The 19,888-nt window shown below is 58.2% G+C and overlaps 2 protein-coding genes across 5 annotated transcripts; one reads left to right on the forward strand and one right to left on the reverse strand.

Annotated features, from left to right (window-relative positions):
- Nucleotides 1–60: 60 nt before the first annotated feature.
- On the reverse strand, nt 61–11,209 carry TBC1D17 (TBC1 domain family member 17). 2 transcript variants are annotated; one of them, XM_031007201.3, is made up of 17 exons: nt 11,017–11,209; nt 10,514–10,612; nt 10,183–10,257; nt 8,366–8,489; nt 7,297–7,504; nt 6,620–6,731; nt 6,372–6,530; nt 5,901–6,029; nt 5,717–5,820; nt 5,048–5,142; nt 4,439–4,555; nt 4,249–4,349; nt 4,050–4,149; nt 1,239–1,336; nt 966–1,082; nt 483–569; nt 61–387 (listed from the first exon to the last, which is right to left on the reverse strand). In XM_031007201.3, the coding sequence occupies exons 1-17, from the start codon at nt 11,035–11,037 to the stop codon at nt 187–189; spliced, it is 1,947 nt and encodes a 648-aa protein (XP_030863061.1). In that variant the 5' UTR covers nt 11,038–11,209; the 3' UTR covers nt 61–186. The 2 variants fall into 2 exon arrangements, with proteins under 2 accessions (XP_030863061.1, XP_055225852.1); XM_055369877.2 differs by lacking the exon at nt 61–387 and having other exon boundaries at nt 516–643; nt 11,017–11,135.
- Nucleotides 11,210–11,238: 29 nt separating this feature from the next.
- On the forward strand, nt 11,239–19,693 carry AKT1S1 (AKT1 substrate 1). Of its 3 annotated transcripts, none has more exons than XM_004061191.4 (5): nt 11,239–12,173; nt 15,422–15,807; nt 16,829–16,906; nt 17,002–17,171; nt 18,672–19,693. In XM_004061191.4, exons 1-5 carry the CDS (start codon nt 12,121–12,123, stop codon nt 18,813–18,815), a joined length of 831 nt encoding a protein of 276 aa, XP_004061239.1. In that variant the 5' UTR covers nt 11,239–12,120; the 3' UTR covers nt 18,816–19,693. The 3 variants fall into 3 exon arrangements, with proteins under 3 accessions (XP_004061239.1, XP_063557570.1, XP_055225869.1); XM_063701500.1 differs by having other exon boundaries at nt 11,396–11,523; XM_055369894.2 differs by lacking the exon at nt 11,239–12,173 and adding an exon at nt 12,442–12,647.
- The last annotated feature ends 195 nt before the right edge of the window (nt 19,694–19,888 follow it).

Here is a 19,888-nt window from a genome sequence, read left to right on the forward strand (position 1 = left end):
CCCTCCCCAACCAGGTCAGAGCCCACTCGGCAGCCTTCCCCCCACCAACAAGAAGCCAACTGCACATGAGAAGTGTCAGTTTAATGAAGCCAGCTTATCAGCAGGGCGTTGGAGCACACCTGCCCCCTCGCAGGTGCGCCTGGCTCGGGCTAAAGTGCCTGTGCAGAACGAGGCTGCCTGGCGGGGTTAGGAGTCGGCGCCCTCGTCCTCCTCCTCGGGCAGGATCTCCAGGCTGCTGTCGGGCTGCGGGGCTGTGTCCGTGGAGGGCGGCGGGGTGGGCGGGGCCCGGGTGGGCGACAGAGGCAGCGGGGAGGCGGTGGGCGAGGGGCTGTGGGGCTCTGCGGGCGGGGCCAGCCCCAGGATCTCCTGCACGTTGTGGGGCAGCTCCTGGAGGCACGGGGTGAGAGAAGCGAAAAGCGGAAGGTGAAGGTGAGAAGGGGGCGGGGGTCGGTCGGGGCGCTGCGGGGCGGACGGGGACTCACGGGGCAGGCGGTTAGCTGGCGGTGCAGGACCTCGGCGCGGGTCAGCACGTCCTCCACGCTCAGCTTCATAGTCAGCTCGTTGATGTGCTGCGGGAGGGGGTGGGTCAGGCGCCAGCCGGCACTCAGCCACCTCCGCCCGAGCGCCCACTCTGTGCCTCGTGCTGGGAAACAATGAAGACACACCGGGCTGGCCCTCTGGGGGCTCAGAGGTGCGCTGGGGGAGTCATGCTTCTCAGGCCTCCGGGAGCATTCTGAGCACGTACTCGGGGAGGGCAGGTCCCCACCCACCTGCCCGGAGGACCTTGCTGGGAGCAGGCATGGCATGGGGCAGAAGGGAAACCTACGCGGCCCCACCCCCTCTGCGCTCCCAACTAACCAGGCTTTCAATAATCCCACACTGAACACCTGCTCCCCGTAGGTACTGAGGCCCTGGGCAGCGCCTAGCTCAGGGTGGACAGGGCGGGGGCGGGGCCGGAGCCTCACCTTGAGGATCTCATTGGAGCCGAAGCCGGACAGCATGAGGGTGTCCCTCTCCATGTCCAGGATGGCGCAGGCCACCAGCAGGTGCAGATTGGGGCCAGGGAGCCCTGTCCACAGCACCTGGGGGTGCGGGACAGAGGGAGGGAGGGAGAGGTCATAGCCCAGCCTGGGCCTGAGGTCCCACCAGGGTCTGCCCCTCTCCGCCCAACCTCCCAGGCTCTCCCAGGGCAGGTGAGCCCACCCCTTCAGGCCTCTCGCCCAAACTGGCTGGCCCACCTCCCACAGCCGAAGGACATCCGGGAAGGGGAATTCCCTCTTGAACCAGATGAGCAGCCACCGGAAACAGAAGCAGAGAGAGCCGGAGTCCTGGGAATCTGGGGGATGACATGGAGCCCACTCAGCCTTGCCCAGCGCTGGGACTGAGAGTTTGAGAAGTCATCCTGACTGGAAGACCTTCCCCAAGTCTAGGCAAGTGACTTATGCCTGGCTTGGGAACCTCGGAGGTGAGGCAGGAGCAGCCCTGAACGCGGGCCCTGCCCCTCCTTCCTCCCACTCTCCAGAGGAAGTGTGCTATTATACTTCCACATCTGCCATGGACATGGAAGGGAGGCAGGACACCCAGCACGCCCGACGAAACAGACCTCAGTGCCCGCTGCTGGTGAGTGCTAAGGAAACTGACGCTCCTAGATACGCTGTTGGCAAAAATTTAAGCTGAAGGCCGGGTGCGATGGCGCACGCCTGTAACCCCAGCACTTCGGGAGGGTGAGGCGGGTGGATCACCTGAGGTCAGGAGTTCGAGACCAGCCAGGCCAACATGGTAAAACCCCATCTCTACTAAAAATACAGCCTGGCCAACGTGGTGAAACCCCATCTCTACTAAAAATACAAAAATTAGCTGGGCATGGTGCCACACCCCTGTAATTCCAGCTCCTTGGGAGGCTGAGGCAGGAGAATCGCTTGAACCCAGGAGGTGGAGGTTGTAGTGAGCCGAGATCGCGCCACTGCACTCCAGCCTGGGCAACAGAGCGAGACTCCGTCTCAAAAAGAAAAAAAAAAATTAAGCTGGTGTTGAACCTTTTTTCCCCCCAAGTTAACTCAAATGAAAGTGAGAGTCTGAGCATTCTAACTTTTTAGCAAAGTAACAACGAAGGACAGACTCTCCAAAGCTGTGTGAAAACAAGCACTGTCCTGAACAAAATTCCACTTCTTGGAAGTGAACCTAAAGAAGAAATTACCCAGACTGTGCACCGTGATGAAAAACTGCAAAGGACCCAAATCTCCAGGTCAAGTTACATCAAATCTACCACATCTTGCAGGTGGACACAATGCCGCGCAGTCAAGAAAAGTCATGTTTCAGAAGACTTTGAATGACCCAGAGGCAGCCTCTGTCCTTGTGCCCTAGGAGGTGATGCTTTTCTATGGCTTAGTTTCCTCATCAGTAAGGTGAGGACAGAGTATCTCAGCTCCCTCCCCCAGGGGTCCTAAAGCATCGAGGAAATGTTCATGAATAAGTTTAACTTATTATCATCACCATCTGCACTCAAGAAAAACAATGATCTCAAACAGCAACTTTAACTTTCTTTTTTCTTTTTTTTTGAGACAGAGTCTCGCTCTGTCGCCCAGGCTGGAATGCAGTGGTGCAACCTCGGCTCAAGTGATTCTCCTGTCTCAGCCTCCTGAGTAGCTGGGATTACAGGTGCTCGCCACCAGCCCCGGCTAATTTTTGTATTTTTAGTAGAGACGGGGTTTCACCATGTTGGCCAGGCTGGTCTCGAACTCCTGACCTCAGGTGATCTGCCTGCCTCGGCCTCCCAAAGTGCTGGATTACAGGCGTGAGCCACCACACCCGACCTTTTTTTTTTTTTTTTTTTTTTTTTTTTGAGGCAAGGTCTCACTCTGTTGCCCAGGCTGGAGTGCAATGGCACAATCTCTGCTCACTGCTACCTCCCCAACTCCAGTTCCAATGATTCTTGTGCCTCAGCCGATCCCAACAGCTGGGATTGCAGGTGGGCGCCACCACGGCTGGCTTTTTTGTATTTTTAGTAGAAACAGAGTTTTGCTATGTTGCCCAGCCTGGTCTGGAACTCCTGGCCTCAAGTGATCCACCTGCCTGGCCTCCCAAAGTGCTGGGATTACAGGCGTGATCCCAGGATGACACTGCGCCCAGGCTAATTTTTAAATCTTTTTGTAGTCTCCCAACTTTTTTTGGTCTCCCAGTGTTGCCCAGGTTGGTCTCAAACTCCTTGGCTCACGTGATCCTCCCACCTTGGCCTCCCAAAGCACTGGGATTACAACCATGAACCACCACACCCAGCCTTACTTTTTTTTCTTCATCTTAATTTCCTGCAGTTTTTACATTGACCAAGTAATAAAGAATATATGTTTTTTGTTTTTTTTTTGAGATGGAGTTTCGCTCTTGTTGCCCAGGCTGAAGTGCCATGGTGTGATCTTGGCTCACTGCAGCCTCCACCTCCCAGGTTCAAGCGATTCTCCTGCCTCAGCCTCCTGAGTAGCTGGGATCACAGGCGTGTGCCACTAGGCCCAGCTAATTTTGTATTTTTAGTAGAGACAGTTTCTCCATGTTGGTCAGGCTGGTCTTGAACTCCTGACCTCAAGTGATCCGCCCGCCTTGGCCTCCCAAAGTGCTGGGATTACAGGTGTGAGCCACTGTGCCTGGTCGAAGAATAAAAATGTTAAAGCTGGGATGCAGCACCCCCAGCCCCAGGGCCCAGAGAACCAGTATCTGATTCCTGGTTCAAGGTGAGCCACAGCCAGGTGGAGATAAGAAGTGGCAGGAATGCCTAGGTCCTTATTTCTGAAAAATACCCTGCAGGTTAAGCCAAAGGCAAAGCCCAAACAGGATCTAGGTGAGCATGAGGACGGGGTGAGTCAGCGTTCCTGCGTGTCTGCATTTGGTGAAGTTCTGCTTCAAACAGCAATTCTGCCTCTACATTCTAGGTTGTGTGGGGATGTTTCTCTTCTTTGGATCAGGACCCAACGTCCAGGATGCCACCTGTGACTGCTACCAGAGAATCTGGCAAGGTCTATGGCCCCATTGTCTCCTGCCCACCCTCCCGAGAGACATACCCAGGAAGTCGCAGAGCAGGGGGTCCAGCACCCTCAGGAGCAGCAGCAGTCGCCCGAGTTGCCGCTTCATGGTCTCCTGGCTCTCTTCAAAGTTCCCTTGCTGTGGGACGGAAGGAGGGGGGAAAGAGCAGACCCTGTGAGGTGCCAGGACACCTGATCGCTCGACAGGCCTGTGTCCCACCCCTGACCCAAGCCTCACCACGAGCTCCATGAAGCCACAGAAACACCAGAAAGCATCCACCTCGTTCTGAATGACGTAGAGGATCGGGGAGAGAAGATCACTCATGCCCTGGACGTAGCCTGGGGGGACATGGGGTCAGGCTGCAGCCAAGCCCGCAGCGCTCCCCTGGACAGCCCCGGCCGCGCCCGTCCCCAGGCCTGGCACCCACCGAGGTCGAAGTGATACATGCAGTAGGTGAGGAGGATGTCGTTCAGCAGGCCCAGCCCCGGGTTCTCGGGACCCTCGTAGAACTTGTTGGTCCTGTCAGTGCGGCTCACATCCCTCTCTGCGGGGACCAGGCACGGGGTGCAAAGGTGAGAAAGGTAGGGGGGCCCATCCCTGCTGGCCACCAGTGCCAGCCCCCACTGCTCCTCCTGCTGGCAGCCCCCAGCCTCGGGGTTTGCTCTGGGGGAGAAGCAGAGCTGGTTCTAGAAACCATCACTGATGCTCCTGCTGTGAGGCGCCGGGCCTCCCACTCACCAGCTGAGTAGGGGAAACTGAGGCCCAGGGAGGCAAAATCACTTGCCAAGATCACCAGGCATCGACAGAACTGAGACTGGGCCTGAAGGGAGTCGGGCTCCCCTTCTTTCCCATCCTGTCCCTGGCCTTGCTCCCCCAGGGCCATTCCCCAACAGCCCATGCCGCTTTCCCCCAAGATGCCCTCTCCCTGGTCTTGGGGAGGCAGGGGGCTCCCTCTATCTCCCACTTGCACTCATGCCTGAGGCCCTCCTGTGGTTCCCTGCTCCCATCCATCCTAAGTGCCACCCCTGACACTGACCGATGAGGCTGCGGTATCCATGCAGAAGTGAGTTTCTCCGCTCCTGCTCAGGGCTCACAGATTTCCACTGCAGCTTCATGCGGAAATACTCATCCCTGAGTGACAGAGGGAAACAAGATGTGAGGCCGCCACTATCTGCAGCACCCAGAGACCTCCAAGCCTGGCGCCACCTCCCAGGTCAGCCCTGCAGAGCCCCTCCCTGACCACAGAGACCCAAGCAGGTCACCTCGTCATTCTTGCCACTATCCCTTACACTTCACCTTCCTGGCATCTCTCACTACATAGCCTTGTGGCCTTTTGATGAAAATTTGTCAGCCCCCGCTGGACAGGGCACCAGGGACAGGGAATCGTCCAGCACTGCTGCATCCTCAGTGCCTGGCAGGTATATAACCTACACCAGGAATGAGGAGAGATGGGCCCTCCTTGGTTATAAAACATGCTGCAAAACTGTGATCATTAAAACAGTATGGCACAGGAATGAAAACTGCAATGGAGACAGACCATACAGGGGTGAGGATGGGTCTGGCTTGATCACTGCCGTATTCCACAGGCGCAGGATGGTGCCCAGATACAGCAGGTTCACAACCAGCGTCCACAGAACTTGCCCATTGGTGCCCTAGGAGGTACCAGGTGTCATGCCTGGCAGGGCAGGGCCTCCTGAGGACTCACGTTTTCTTGCGTATGTGGGCCTTGTGCTCCTCAGCTGTGCCTTCCCAGCTGAGGTACCCCAGGAGGAACTTCCAGGCCTCGCGCCGCAGGCTGGGGCTCAGACCCTGGGGGTGCAGGAGGGCAGGCAGCTCAGTGGGGCCTTGTTCTGGCCCTGCCCCATTCTTCCACCTGTCCTGGCACTCACCCCCGAGAAGATCCGGTTCTTCAGCTCAGGGACCTGCTGCAGGCGGCCTTCAGGGCCCACGTGGCATGCCCACTCCTCCTCTGTAACTGGAGGACCCCGCTCCACGGTTGGCCGAGGCCCCAGCTCCACCTGCAGGCAAAGAGCAAATGAGCCTGGGGCTCGGCGGGGTGGTGGGGGAGACCCAACCCAGCCTCAGTCCACAAGCTCAGAGAGCTTCTTAGCTTGACGGATGACTAACATTCAGGGGTGGGCAGCAGCCTCTTCCGGGGCTCAGCAGCCAAGTCATCCCACAGTTAGGAGGGGTCCCCCAATAAGGGTGAGCAGGTGCTCACAGTGTTTGGCAGAGCCATGAGCGCTTTCCTCATGCACCCCCTGAGAGTGTCCCATTACCATCCCCGTTTTACCAAAGAGGAAACTGAGGCCCAGGGAAATACGGCCAGAAATAACAGGGAGGGTCCACTCACTACTCACACAGGAAATGACCTCGAATCCAGGCTCAGGCTCATCGTCGGGTGGCGGGGGAAGGTCGGAGGCGGCTCCCTCAGGCTGTGGCTGTAGGGCACCCCGGAAGAAGTTGGTCACTCGGGAGAAGCTGCTGAAGGTGGTGGAGTAGGGATCCTGGAGGAAGCGCTGGGGACGAGGCCAAAGGGAGGTCACGGCCTGCCCCTTCTCGTCCCTCCCTGCCCACACCCGCCAGGCCTCCTGCCGGGGACACTCACAGACACCACATTGGAGCTGTCCTGGTCAAAGAGCTGCAGGTGGTGGAAGGAGTTGGAGAGAGCAGAGGAGTCGTGGGGGAAGACAAGGTAGAGGCGGGAGTCCTGCGGGGAGCTGGGATGCGGGAGGTGACGCACAGGTGATGCACAGGTAGGGGCCCAGTGTCCCAGGCTGTCTGTGCTCGGCCGACATCCGTTCCAGCTGCAGCGTCCCAACCACCCCTGGGCAACCCCTCATTTCAGGGAATGCTGTCAAAGGAGGCCCACAGCTGGATCCCACGGGTGGGCACATGACTCGGGGCTGGCCAATGAGGGCCTTTCACCTTCCGGTCCAGTGTGACTGACTCAGGGACGAGCCAATGAGAGGCAGCCCTGGGATCTTGTTGGAACCTGGGGAAAGAGGTATCTTCTATCCAGCCGGGTTGGTAAGCCACGGATACTGGGGCCCCAGAGAATAACAAACTCAGAGGGAAAAAGGATAACTGTTTCTAACATTTTGGGACCTGGGTCCTGCCTGAAATCAATACTCCCTTTTGACTTTTTAGTTATATGTGCTGGTCAACTCTTTGCCTTCCTTTAAATCAGTGTGAGTTGTGTTTCTTTCACAGCCCCGAGGGGTCACGCTGCAGCCATTGTGGGACTGGGCCCGGTTTAAGGCCCAGCACTGGGAGAGAGCTCACCTGGCCAACAGCAGGTAGCGGCTGAGGACGCGGAGCAGGGCGCGGGTGCCCCCGCGGTGGAAGTGCAGTGCGGGCAGGGAACCTCCAGCCTGGGTCACCAGAACCAGGTAGGCCCAGCTGAGGCCCGGCTTGGAGCGGCGGATGGACTTCAGCTCCCCCAGACTCACTGAGAAGGCCCAGGAGCCCTGGGGGCAGCTGGGCTCTGCACCTAGGGAGATGGCGCTGTGTTGGGGGAAGCGTGGGAAGCCAGAGTCGGCCTTAGCAACCACAACCCAGGATGTTCCTTCAGCACAGGCATCTCCTGAGGGCCCCGCCACAAGCCACCCCTCTGCCCCTGGCCTCACATTCCTTGGAAGCACAAATGAGTAAGATGGGAAGGGAGCCCAGTGGACATGTACCTTTCCAGAACCTTCCTAGGCACCCCTCGACCTGCAGGGTAAGGGCCCTATTCCTCAACCTGGCACTCGAGGCCCCTCGGGTCTGTCCTTCGCCCCTGCCTATCTTACCTCCAACCTTTCTTCACTCAAAATCCCACACTTGAGCTACAGTGAAAGGCCAGCGGCTCCCTAAACACACGGGGGCTGCCTGCCTCTGGCTTGCACGGGCTGCTCTCTCTGCCAGAAGAGAAAACTCCCAAGAGTCCCTCAGTGCCAAGCTCCAGCATCACCTCTTCCTGGAAGGAATCTCCATTCCCAAGAGGGGTCACGTGCCTTCTCTGGATGTCCCCTGCACCCTGTGTGACCCCAGGATGGTGCAAATCACCCTAACTGGCTGCATCTGTCACCCCACCAGCCTCGAACCTCGGGCAGGCCTGGTGTGGGAGCACCCACAGCCAATCCGGGAGCCCAGTAGGATAAGCAAGGCTGCAGTCTCAGAGACACTGGCCATGTTGACCTGGGCTGGCACAGTCCTGTCTTCCCATTCACTTCCATGCTCCTGGGACTGGAAGGTGGTGACTGGTGGCCTTCTTGATTGTGGGCAGCAAAGCCCTTGGGACCGTGACCACTGAGGACAAGATGTGTCCTACCTGGCCCACACGTGCTTCTCAAGGGCCACCACCTCAGCCTACCTCTTGTGGGCTCTGAGTGGTGGGGCTGTGGCCGCACAGTGCTGATGACAGCCCAGTCAGGTTCATAGCCGGGGTCAAAGGTTGGTTCCTCCTCAGAAGCACATGAGTCACCCCCACTGGAGTCCTTAGGAGAGGAAAGGAGCAGACAGTAAGGGGCTATGGATTCAGATCTTAGCCTCGAAGCTACCCTGGAAGATAGCCCCATTGAATAAAGAGGGAAACTGAGGCACAAAGAAGGTACAGCAGGCCAGGTGCGGTGGCTCACGCCTGTAATCCCAGCACTTTGGGAGGCTGAGGCGGGCGGATCACCTGAGGTCGGGAGTTCGAGACCAGCCTGACCAATATGGAGAAACCTCGTTTCTACTAAAAAAATACAAAAAAATTAGCCAGGCATGGTGGCGCATGCCTGTAATCCCACCTACTCGGGAGGGTGAGGAAGGAAAATCGCTTGAACCTGGGAGGCGGAGGTTGCAGTGAGCTGAGATGGCGCCATTGCACTCCAGCCTGGGCAACAAGAGCGAACTCTGTCTCATTAAGAAAAAAAAAGAAAAAAGAAGGTACAGCACTTGCTCAGGGTCACCCAATGCAACCAGAGAGCGAGCCAGGACTTGACCCCATGTCTCCCAGTGCATGGGGAGGTCCATGCTACACGGCAGGTGGCTCTGCAGTGAGGCTGCGGAGTGCTCAATGGACACTGTTGTACTCACTAGATAAATACAAACCAAAACCACAATAAGATACCACTTTGCACTCTTTTGAGACAGTGAGACTGTCAAAAAAAAAAAAACAAAACAACAACAACAAAAAAAACACTACATTTCCCAGGTTTCTTTGCAGCTGGAATCCAGGACACAGGACAAATTCTACCAACCAGATGCAGGCCAACCTGAAAAGCGGAAGTGACGTAACGCAACTTCCTGGCGCCTTGGCTGTGTTTGGCTGTGGAGCAAGGTGGAGAGTCATCTTCATCTTCATCTTCATCCTCCTGCCCTGGGGCAGCGCAGGTGGCCAGCTCAGCCTTCCAGTGTCTCGTCACTAGCTCTGTGGGTGCCGACTGACTTCCTGCCCCTGGGTGGAACTCGTCAGCTCCAATGGAGGTCTCATTCCCCACTAAAGAACCCCCCTACAGAGGTATCCAACTTTTCCATGTGCCTTGAAGGTTGTTCTGCTGTCCCTGAAATACCTTCTTGTCCTTTCATATCCTGGGAGTCCCAGCTCAAATGTCTGCTCTCCCAGGAAGCGTTGGGGATCTGGAATCAGACTGTCTGGGTGCAAAAAGTTCCAACACTTCCTAGCGTTTTCGACCTCATCTATCAGTTTCTCAAAAAGTGAGTAAGGGTCAGGGCTTAGGTGGGTCTGGATCTGACTTATCTCTGGGTCTCAGAATTGCCCAGGACGGGGTCCAGCCATGGGAAGTCCCAGGAGACATAACGAAGGGAAGCCGGGAGCAGTGACGAAATGGGTGAGTAGGCTGTCAGGCCCTGTCCTCTGGCACCAGAGGAAATGCCACTTCCCTTCAAGCAACTCGAATCCACATCTTGCACCCTGGCACGGATCTCCCAAGAAGCAAAGGGAGAGAGGGGTCAGCCGTCCCCACGACCGTGCGTCTTATGCTCCCTGCTCTTTTTCCTTGAATGGGCATCCTCTGCCCATTTCACAGAGAGGAGCAAAACGAGAGGCAGAGTACCCAAGCCTAAACAGGGTCACACATGCCCCACGAGTAGGTCTGGGATTGTACGCAGGTCCCTCAAATGACTTACAACAGCACGGACCTAGAAAAAAAGCGAGTGGAGAAGGGCAAAGCGGGTGGAGCCTACCTTCTTGGAGAAGAGGATTTGGGTGGAATCTCCAGCCTCCTCTACAGGAGCCCAGTGCAGGAGGACGTCATTGTCCTAGGGTAAGGAGGGAGGCGGGGTTAGAGGCGCTCCCCAGACCACATTCCCAAAACTTTCCGTTGCAAATTTCCAAACTTTCCCAGTTTCTACCCTCAGCCTTTCAAAGTCCCGCCCCTCATTCCAGTTCCCACACCCAGCCTTCTTCAGGTCCCACTGCTGACCGCCAGACCAAACTCCTACAGCTGCCGCCTGCATCCCAGACCGCCTGCATCCCGCTCGGAGCGGGTCCGAGCCCTGCTCCCTCCCAGCGCACCTTTTCCACGACACGGATGACACCAGCGATGAGAGAGTCTCGGTCCTGATACTTCTTAGCGCTGGTGTGCAGGTACACTCCGCCCTTCTCAAACACCACCTGAGTTGGGGGGAACCAGCGAGGGCTGGGGCCCAAGCGAGGGGACCAGCCTGGGGAGCCAATAGGGACGGGCCCAGGGAGGAGCCACCCTCAGGGGGCGGGGCCTGGAGAGCCATTGCCCCGGGACCAAGGCGGGGAGAATGGTCCAGCCCGCGTTCGGATGCTGGCGTGCGTTCCACAGGGGGCAGGGCTCAAGGAGTCGCCTGAGCCGGGGGGGGCGGGGCCACGAGAGGTTCTTCCCTGGGGCGGTGGACGGGAGGGTGACGGCGCGTTTATAAGAGATCGGTGTTTGCCAAGGCCGTGCCGGATTCTCAAGAGCACTCGCAAGGCCTGAGAGAAGAGCTGATCACTAGACGGGGCGTTTCGCATACACTGAAGCGAGGGAATGCGTCCTCAGTGCTTACCCTGTAGCCGGCTCCTTCCATAGTCGCCGCCGAAGGCCCCACTGCCCCGCCTCCTCCTTTTCCTAGTCAGCGTGTTGTCATTTCCGGAGAAAACAGTTCCCCTCCGGGCTGGACAGTGGTAGCGGCCCGACCCGTTCTAGAGAAGGAGCGGGTGAAACCATTTTTCAGAAGGGGGTTATTACACTGGAACCTCGAGATGGATCGGAGTCACGTGGCGCAGACGCTGAAGGTGGATCCGGCTACGGAGAGTGCGCAGGCGCAGTGTTCGCCCTCTCGCCACGAAGTAAACAAGTGGGAGGGTGTGAGAGCTGCACCACCTGGGGCAAGTACGCCTTGAAACGCCCACTTCCTTCTCCATATTGTATACTGGAATTGAAGCCAAGGAGGTACCATTTTGCTCGAGGGCATGGCGTAAGCCGGTCAGCTAAGGCCATGTTAATACGGGGCTGTCCCATCTCTCTGCGGGGCGCGACAGCTGGAAGAGCCGAACGGATAAGAGAAGAGGAGGTGAGAGGAGCTGTACACCACAAGAGGCACTGAGGGACTCAGGATAACGGGATGAAGCCGTCAGTGCCCCCAGAAACGAAGCGGCCCCGGACGAATTTCTGAGTCACCGTCGCGAGAAAGCGGGCTGAGCCGCCATTTTGAAGCCTGGCAAACCGAAGCAAGAAATGCTGCCGTGTTGGATCTTTGCCAGCCTTCGTGCTGAATGGGAGCAGGTTGGAGGGAGGGAGAGCCAAATACACTATGGGCTGATTAAGCCCGGTTGGCTGCCATGTTAACGAGCACCGGTTTCCTCTACTTTTGTCGAAGAAGTTTATTGTGGGTCAGGGACGTCAGGTCGCTTGCCTTCGTTTACTGTGGTCATGATTGAGCATGTGAGGACGGCCATTATTGTTGGGGGCAAATGGAAATGCTCTAGGCGGGAAAGCTGAAGCGTTTCTTTCGCCATTTTTCTTACGGGCAAGCTGTCGTCACCCTTGTCAACTGGTTCGGATGAAGCCCCTGTGGCCGCCATCTTGATCTCGGGCGGCCCCGATAAGGGAGGCGGAGTGTGCGGAGAGGAGGCGGGGCAACTGCGCGGACGTGACGCAAGGCGCCGCCATGTCTTTTGAGGGCGGTGACGGCGCCGGGCCGGCCATGCTGGCTACGGGCACGTGAGTGGAGGCGGCGTTGTTAACCGCGGTGTGGGGAGGATTTGGCCGTCCTGAGGCAGCGGGGCGCTGGGAGGGCGAGCGGCTCACGGGAGGGGTATGGCCTGCACAGATCAGAGGGCAGAGGTCTGCCAGCGATCCTTTGCTGAGCGCTGGAAGGGGGTCGCCCGTGGGAATCGTCCTGTCAGACCTGAGACAAATCGTAGACAGCCTCACCTTGCGGTTCCAGAGCGCCTGGGATCTCTACCTGGGCCGTGGACCACGTCCACGGGGTCGGGAGATGGTTTGGGGGGCCTCGGGGCGCCCCTCACCCGTCCAAAGGCGGGACTTCCGGTCCTGGCCTCCGTCTGGGCGGGATTTCCTGTTTTCTTCCTAGACCAGTGGGTCCTCCCTGGACCCCGGGCGAGATTGGGAGGTCTCGGGGCAGCTGAGCGTGGCCCCAGGCACTCACCCCATGGCTACCGCGTTCATGCTCAGGTTCCTCACATCTTGGGGTGTGGGGTACTAAAATTTCGACAGGAGGGGTGGTTCCACCCCTCTCCTCCTTAGCTCTCTTCCCTCCTCCCTGCATCCAAAGAGGACAGCCGCATCGTGCTCCCCCTCCTGTGGGGAACACGTCTCACTTTCCTCTCATCTCTCCCTGATCTTACACGAAACTCGTTTATCGGGGCGGGTTCTTCCTCCATCTCTCAGCTCCTTGGAGGAAACAGGATCTCCTCTAGAAGCTGAAGGGTAAGGAGGACCCCCAGGTCTTGGCTACTGTCCTGTTGGGTAACATTACAGGGTGCCCCTGGACCTTGGCAAAGAGGCCTGTGGAAGTCGCCCTGTCCTTTTTGCTCATGTCTCCTGAGTTGGGGGAGCCCTCACAACCCACTCACCCTATTTCACTCTCTTTAATCCCGTGGCTACTCCAAGATTGAGTACACGGAGAGTTCATCCTGACGTTCTCTTCTGGGACCTCCTCTCCCCCTCTTCTCCGCATGTCATTAGGGGCTGGAGGCCCGTGGAAGTGAGAGCCCCAGGCCTAGCACGGCCAGGCAGTTGACTTTGGACCAGCCATTTCTTGCTTAGAGCCTCAGTTTCCTCCTTCATCAGCTGGGAAGGACATGGGTGTGTTTGAGACACCGGGTACCCCCCAGTTCAGTGGGGTTTTGGGGCTGGGCAGTCAGCAGTTTCAGCCCCACTTGTGCCCTGTGTAGCTGTGTGCTTTTTTGCCAGTGTCCTAAGCTCTCTGAGCCTCACTTTTCCATCTGGATTAGAATATCTGCCCTCCTAAAGGCAGGCAGGATGGCGGTCAGGATTTAGAACAGGCCCCGGATCTAGACTTTCTGAGTCCAGGTCCAAGCCCTGCCTCTTCCAGTTGTGGCCCTTCAAGATGCTGACTGCCCCTGGGCCTGAGTTTGCAACTGTAAAATGGGGTGAACTGTAACTAAAGCTCCCGTCTCATAGTGTAGGTGAAAGAGTGGGATGAGAAGGTTGATCCCATCTTGGGTCCTTGCGTGGCTTCTGGGAGGTGGTGGATAAACCTCTTCCTTCCCTTGGGGCTTTGAACTCCCTGAGTGAGTCAGATAGGTGAGATGCCAGGTGTGGAATCCCAGCACTGAATAGGTGCTCAGCAAACACCAACATCAATGATCGTGAGTCATAAAAGGCCTGCAAATTTCATTCAGACTCCAGACTCCCTGCTCTCTTCACCCTGGTGGGCTGGACCACAGCTGTGCCTGAATCCGTGCAGTGGCGGTGTGCTTACTGCCTCCCGGAAGAGCCTCTTCCGCAGCCCAGCAGCTCTGGCTCAACCACGCTGGTTAATGGGGAAGAAAATGAGGCACAGAGAGGGCCAGTGAGCCATCTAAGGTCACACAGCAGGTTTGAGACAGAGTCAGGGCAAGGACCCAGCCCCTCTGCCCTCGCTCTTCTCACCCAGTAAGGAGACGCACCCTGCATGGTCTGCTTAGGGCCGACCTGTTCTGCAAACACAAATCCCTGACCTTGGGGGAATTCACAGTCTGATGCAGGAGGCAGCCAGGGTACAGCTATCACAAGCTCAGGTGACATGAATGCTCATGGAGGAAGCCCAGGGCATCGGATGGGCTCCTGAAGTCATCTGATGCACCCTGGGGGATCAGGGATGACAGAGGACCTGCCAGAACAGTCTTGTAGGAAAAGCCGTGTGGATTTCCCAGCACAGAGAGCAGCGCCAGCACCATTTCTTGCCTTTGTTCAGCCCCGACTCTCTGAGGCCTCAGTCATGGAACCAGCCAGTTCCCTCTGGAAGGAAGTGTGCTGGGAAGGTGGCCACTCAGACAGTGTGGGACCCCCTAGGGAGGGGACTGGCTGGATCTATGGGTGAGGGAAAGTTTCTTCCACCCTAGGATGAGTGAAAGGTTGGTGGGGAATGGAGCACAAGTCATCAAGGTCAGTTTTCTGAAGGCCTCGGGCCTCAGAGGCTCTGGAAGGCCGTGGAGGCAGGATGGCCCAGGAGCTGGGGATGGCCAGAACACGCAGAGCCTCCAGGGCCTGCCCTGAGGACTATGGCGAGGAGTAGCATCAGCTCCGGGTGCTGAAGGAACCCCCTGGGCCTTGTGCAGGACACGCTCGACGGGATGGCTGGGCGACGGAGCAGGGTGGCATCATCCATCAAATTCAACACAAGCCCCACGTGGAATTCTAAATTTTCTAGACACCATGTTAAAAGAGTAAAAAAAGCAGATGAAATTCCTTTTTTTTTTTTTTTTTTTAAATAGAGACAGGGTCTCAACATGTTGCCCAGGCTGGCTTCGAACTCTTGGGCTCGGTGATCCGCCTGCCTCGGCCTCCCAAAGTGCTGGGGTTGCAGGCCTGAGCCACCGCGCCCGGCTCGTTCTGCTTTATTGTACTCAGTCTTCAGAACCCAGTGCAGGTTTTACTGTTAGAGGCCTCTCTGCTAGGACTCCCTGCCTTTCCAGTACTCCCTGCTCACATGTGGCTGGCGGCTCCCACAGAGGCCAGGGCAGGGCCAAAGGGGAAGGAGTACAGTGACTTGGGGCAGGAGGAATGGGCTGGGGCAGAGGACGTCGCCAGGGTCTGGGCCTGCGAGGGCTGGATGGTGAGAATCATGGGGAGTAGCAGGTTTGGGGAGGACACACAGCACCGCTGGGACAAGGTGGGTGGAGGGGGTGAGTGCCATCCAGGGGACGGGTGGACACTCTGAGTGGGTGGCGATGATGTAGGCCGCCAAGCCTCAGCCCCCTCTGTCCTGCTCTGGCCCGCAGGGCGCGGATGGCGTCGGGGCGCCCTGAGGAGCTGTGGGAGGCCGTGGTGGGGGCCGCTGAGCGCTTCCGGGCCCGGACTGGCACGGAGCTGGTGCTGCTGACCGCGGCCCCGCCGCCACCACCCCGCCCGGGCCCCTGTGCCTATGCTGCCCATGGTCGAGGAGCCCTGGCGGAGGCAGCGCGCCGCTGCCTCCACGACATCGCATTGGCCCACAGGGCTGCCACTGCTGCTCGGCCTCCTGCGCCCCCACCAGCACCACAGCCACCCAGTCCCACACCCAGCCCACCCCGGCCTACCCTGGCCAGAGAGGACAATGAGGAGGACGAGGATGAGCCCACAGAGACAGAGACCTCCGGGGAGCAGCTGGGCATCAGTGATAATGGAGGTGAGAGGGTGGGGGCAGGGGCGGGTACGGCCCAGCGCCTGAGGTGCCCGCAGGAGGCTTTGTCGGGGTGGGGGCCTGCTTAGCCCAGAGTACTTCTACAGAAGTGCAGTCTCAGGACCCCAGAGCCAGACAGGCTTGCCTGGGGCTTGCTGTGTGATCTAAAGCCAGTCCCTTCCCTGCTCTGAGCCTTACTGGTCCTGGGGCCAGCTCTGTGCTGGGAGTGGTGGGCACAAGGACACAGAGCAGGCTCGGGCTTTTTTCTCAAGGGGGTCCCGGTCTAGCCAAGGAATTGGAGTCCCGGTGGGGGTCGGGAGGCTCTGGAGCAGGTCATGGGTAGAACCAGAGTCGTTTCCACAACGCCTGGGAGGCCAAGCAGGAGTTAAAGAGTTGTCTGGGATGCAGCCAACATCTGAGGAAGCCAGGGAGGGAGCAGCCAGCTGTTTTGGGGGGAATTTGGGGGTTGGGCGCTTCCCGGAGGCTGGACTGTAACGCTAGGGCTTTGCGGAGTTAGCAGGAGTTTGATCAGTCACTAGGAGGTCCTTGTTTGTTGTTATTACCAATGGCCGGCCTCGTCACCATTGCTGGAGAAAACCCGCGTAGGGTGAAGGGCAGGCATCCTGAGTTCAAATCCTGGTGGTGTCCCTTAGTAGCCATGGGACCTCGGGCAAGTGACTTAACTTCTCTGGGCCTCCAGGTCTCCATTTGTGAAGCAGAGGTCATAGTCATCCCATGTTTCTCTCAGGCTGTATTTTGAGTCACATTGTCCCGAACAGATCGTAGAGGTTTCATGTTAGCAGCCCGTTGTATGCAGCTGAGAAGGTGGGAGATCCATAGAAACTGGGTTGGTTTTTGCCGACGACCAGGCAGGCTGCTAGAGGAAGTTGTTTTTGAGGTGAAGGAAATGGGTCTCAGAAGCCTCAGGGAGGTGGTGGCTGTGGCGGTGGCCGTGGCTGAGGAGGAGGGCACATGGAGCATGGCTAGGTGCTGCCTGGCCTGGGCCTCTAACTCAGGTCATCCACAGGGCTCTTCGTGATGGATGAGGACGCCACCCTCCAGGACCTTCCCCCCTTCTGTGAGTCAGACCCCGAGAGTACAGACGGTGAGTGTCCCAGGCTGTTCCCCTCCTTACCTGGGGGCGGGCACACGGCCAACACAAAGGCAGGGACAGAAGCTGAAATCCACCCTCTCTTTCAGATGGCAGCCTGAGCGAGGAGACCCCCGCCGGCCCCCCCACCTGCTCAGTGCCCCCAGCCTCAGCCCTACCCACACAGCAGTACGCCAAGTCCCTGCCTGTGTCTGTGCCCGTCTGGGGCTTCAAGGAGAAGAGGACAGAGGCGCGGTCATCAGATGAGGAGAATGGGCCGGTGAGGGGCAAATGTGGGGAGGTAGGGAGGGCAGCTGGAAGGGCTCTGAGCCGCCTCCTCCAGGAAGCCCTCCAGCATGGATGCTGCTTTCCACCCATAAGCTAACTGAATCCTCCCCTCAACCTCAAGAGGCGAGTTCTTGGACACGAGCCTTGCACTTTTAACAATTGCAGCCTTACCATGTGTCCTAGTGCCTTATAGAGAAGGCCTCTCCTTTCCAGGAGCGTCTCTATTTATAGAACACCTGCTCTGGGCAAGGCACAGGTGTTTTGGCATGCCCTCCAGTGGAGAAACTGAGGCTTGGAGGGTTCAGATCACTTCCCATCCCCACCCTGCACATTCCTGGCCCTTTGCAGAATTTGTCCCACCCCCTGGTCCCCTGTTCATCCCTTGTAGCAACCCCTGTTTGAAGCTCCTGGGCTGGGCTCTGCTGGCCTGGGTGGGTCCTCCTCACCCTTCACTGAGCCTCCCTGAAGCAGAGGGGAAACTGAGGCACTGAGGGGACATGTGACTTCCCTGAGAGGCAGAGCTGGGACTGGAACCCAGGTGTGTTTCAGGAAGGAGCTGTGGGCTTTGAGGGAGGAGGCCTGGGTCCCCACAGCCCCCCCCTCAAGTCTCAGTGTCCTTATGTGCAAACCAGCAGTCACAGTGGTGACCTTTTCTGTGCATCCTCCCTCAATGAGGCAGTGAGCACTGAAGACCAGGAACGGCGTGGTGCAGGCGGGGTCCACCTGCTGCTGCTCTCTGTGCTTGCGACTCATGGCAACACAGTTAATTGAACGCTCTGGCCTCCTGCGTACTGTGCCCAGGGGCTGGTCTCCCACTGGGCTCAGGTCCAGTTCCTGATCTGGGTCTCCGGGTCCCATCCTGCGAGAGGACAGGCCCAGCTCAGGGTGACGGGGGCTGTAGTGGAGGCAGTACTAGGTGCCAGAGCTGCAGGCAGAATGGTAGGACCGCTCCTTGGTGGGGGCTGACACAGCGAGGGATCTTTTCTGTAGCGCAGTGGCCACATGATAAAGCAGTAACAGCTGATTATCTCAGCCCTCACAGAGACCCTGTTATCCGCCTCATTTTTCAGAAGGGGAGACTGAGGCCTAGGGAAGCAAAACCTCTTGCTCATAGTTTGTCAGCGGCAGAGGTCTGATTGGAACATGACTGAAACCCCAGCCCAGATCCTCAGACATGAGACGGTGCACTCAGCCTTAATGGCTAGCAGACAACAGCACTTCCACTGTGTAGGAAGCAATGTTCTAGGCCAAGAAGGGGAGAGGGAGAGGGGCAGGTAGGCTTCGTGGAGGAGGTGTCTGAACCGGGTAGAAGGGTTCCTACGTGGAGCAAGACGGGGAGGGGCACTGCTGGCAGTGGGCATCGCAGGGCACAGGTGGCAGGGCAGGGACGTGCTAGAAGTGGGCTTGGAGCCAGGGTGCACCCCTGGACCGCGTGTGGGTGCAGGGGGAGTGCCCTGCCGGCGCTGACCTCGTCCCGTCGCCGCCCCCGCAGCCCTCTTCGCCCGACCTGGACCGCATCGCGGCGAGCATGCGCGCGCTGGTGCTGCGAGAGGCCGAGGACACCCAGGTCTTCGGGGACCTGCCACGGCCGCGGCTTAACACCAGCGACTTCCAGAAGCTGAAGCGGAAATATTGAAGCCCAGGGAGGGAGCGTCCCGGGCCGCGTCCGCCCCGTCCCACACTACGCCCCGGCCCCACTCCCGGGGCCTGCTAATCTGAGGCCGATCCGGGACCGGCCTCCCTGCGTCTCCCATTCCCAGGATTGACCCGCCTCTGCCAATCCCCGCCGTCCTTCCAGCCCACGACCTCCCGCGCCGAGGAGCGGGATCTGTCCCGTTTCCCGATTGGGTCTGTCGCCTCTCTCCGTCTGGCGACAGATTCCTTCTATTAAGGGATTGGCTCGCTGAGTTCTAAGCTCTAAATGGGTCAACGCCTTTGTTTTCCGCCTAGCGACAAGGGCTTTGCTCGCACGGCATTGGCTCCATTCCCTAGTCTCTGGACAGCTCTTTTTTTGATTGGCTCAAATCCTGTAAAGGGCTTGACCAGTCTCTACATAGTCACCGTCCGCTTTTCCTGAGTTCTCCCTCCCAATTGGCTCCAGCTTCCTGGGGGCGTGGCCAAGCCCTCCTCTTCCCAGAATTGGCCCGGGGCCTTCAATTTAAGTTCTTTACACTACGGGGACTGGGGTCGTCTTTGCCCAAGTCCCGACAACTTGTTCCCTGACCCCCTCAGGGATGGCCCCAAACTGTCCCTGCCTCTGGCACCCCCTTTCATTGGTTCCATCCATCCCCACAACAGCCTGCCAATCGAAGCCCGTCCCTGCATCCAGGATGGTACCAGCTCCCGCCCCTCGCCCCCCACCTCCACAGGTGCCTTAAAGGGCCCTCGTCCACCCAAGGTGGGGGGCAGGGGCCCTCACTCTCCGGCCCTGGTGTGGGGGAGAGAGTGAGGGGTTGGGGGATCGGCAGTTGGGAGGGGCGCTCTGAGATTAAAGAGTTTTACCTCTGAGATAAATGTGAAGTGTGTTGTGAGTGTTCATTCAACATTTTCTGAAACCGAATGGCAGCGTCTGATTATCAGTGAATAGCTGGGGGTTGGAATTACTGTGCCCATTTTATTTATTTTTTTGAGACAGGGTCCCACTCTCGCCCAGGTTCAAGCGATTCTCCTGCCTCAACCTCCCGAGTAGCTGGGATAACGCGCCACTGC

The sequence above is a fragment of the Gorilla gorilla genome, chromosome 20 (assembly GCF_029281585.2).
Source record: "Gorilla gorilla gorilla isolate KB3781 chromosome 20, NHGRI_mGorGor1-v2.1_pri, whole genome shotgun sequence".
NCBI lineage: Eukaryota > Metazoa > Chordata > Mammalia > Primates > Hominidae > Gorilla > Gorilla gorilla.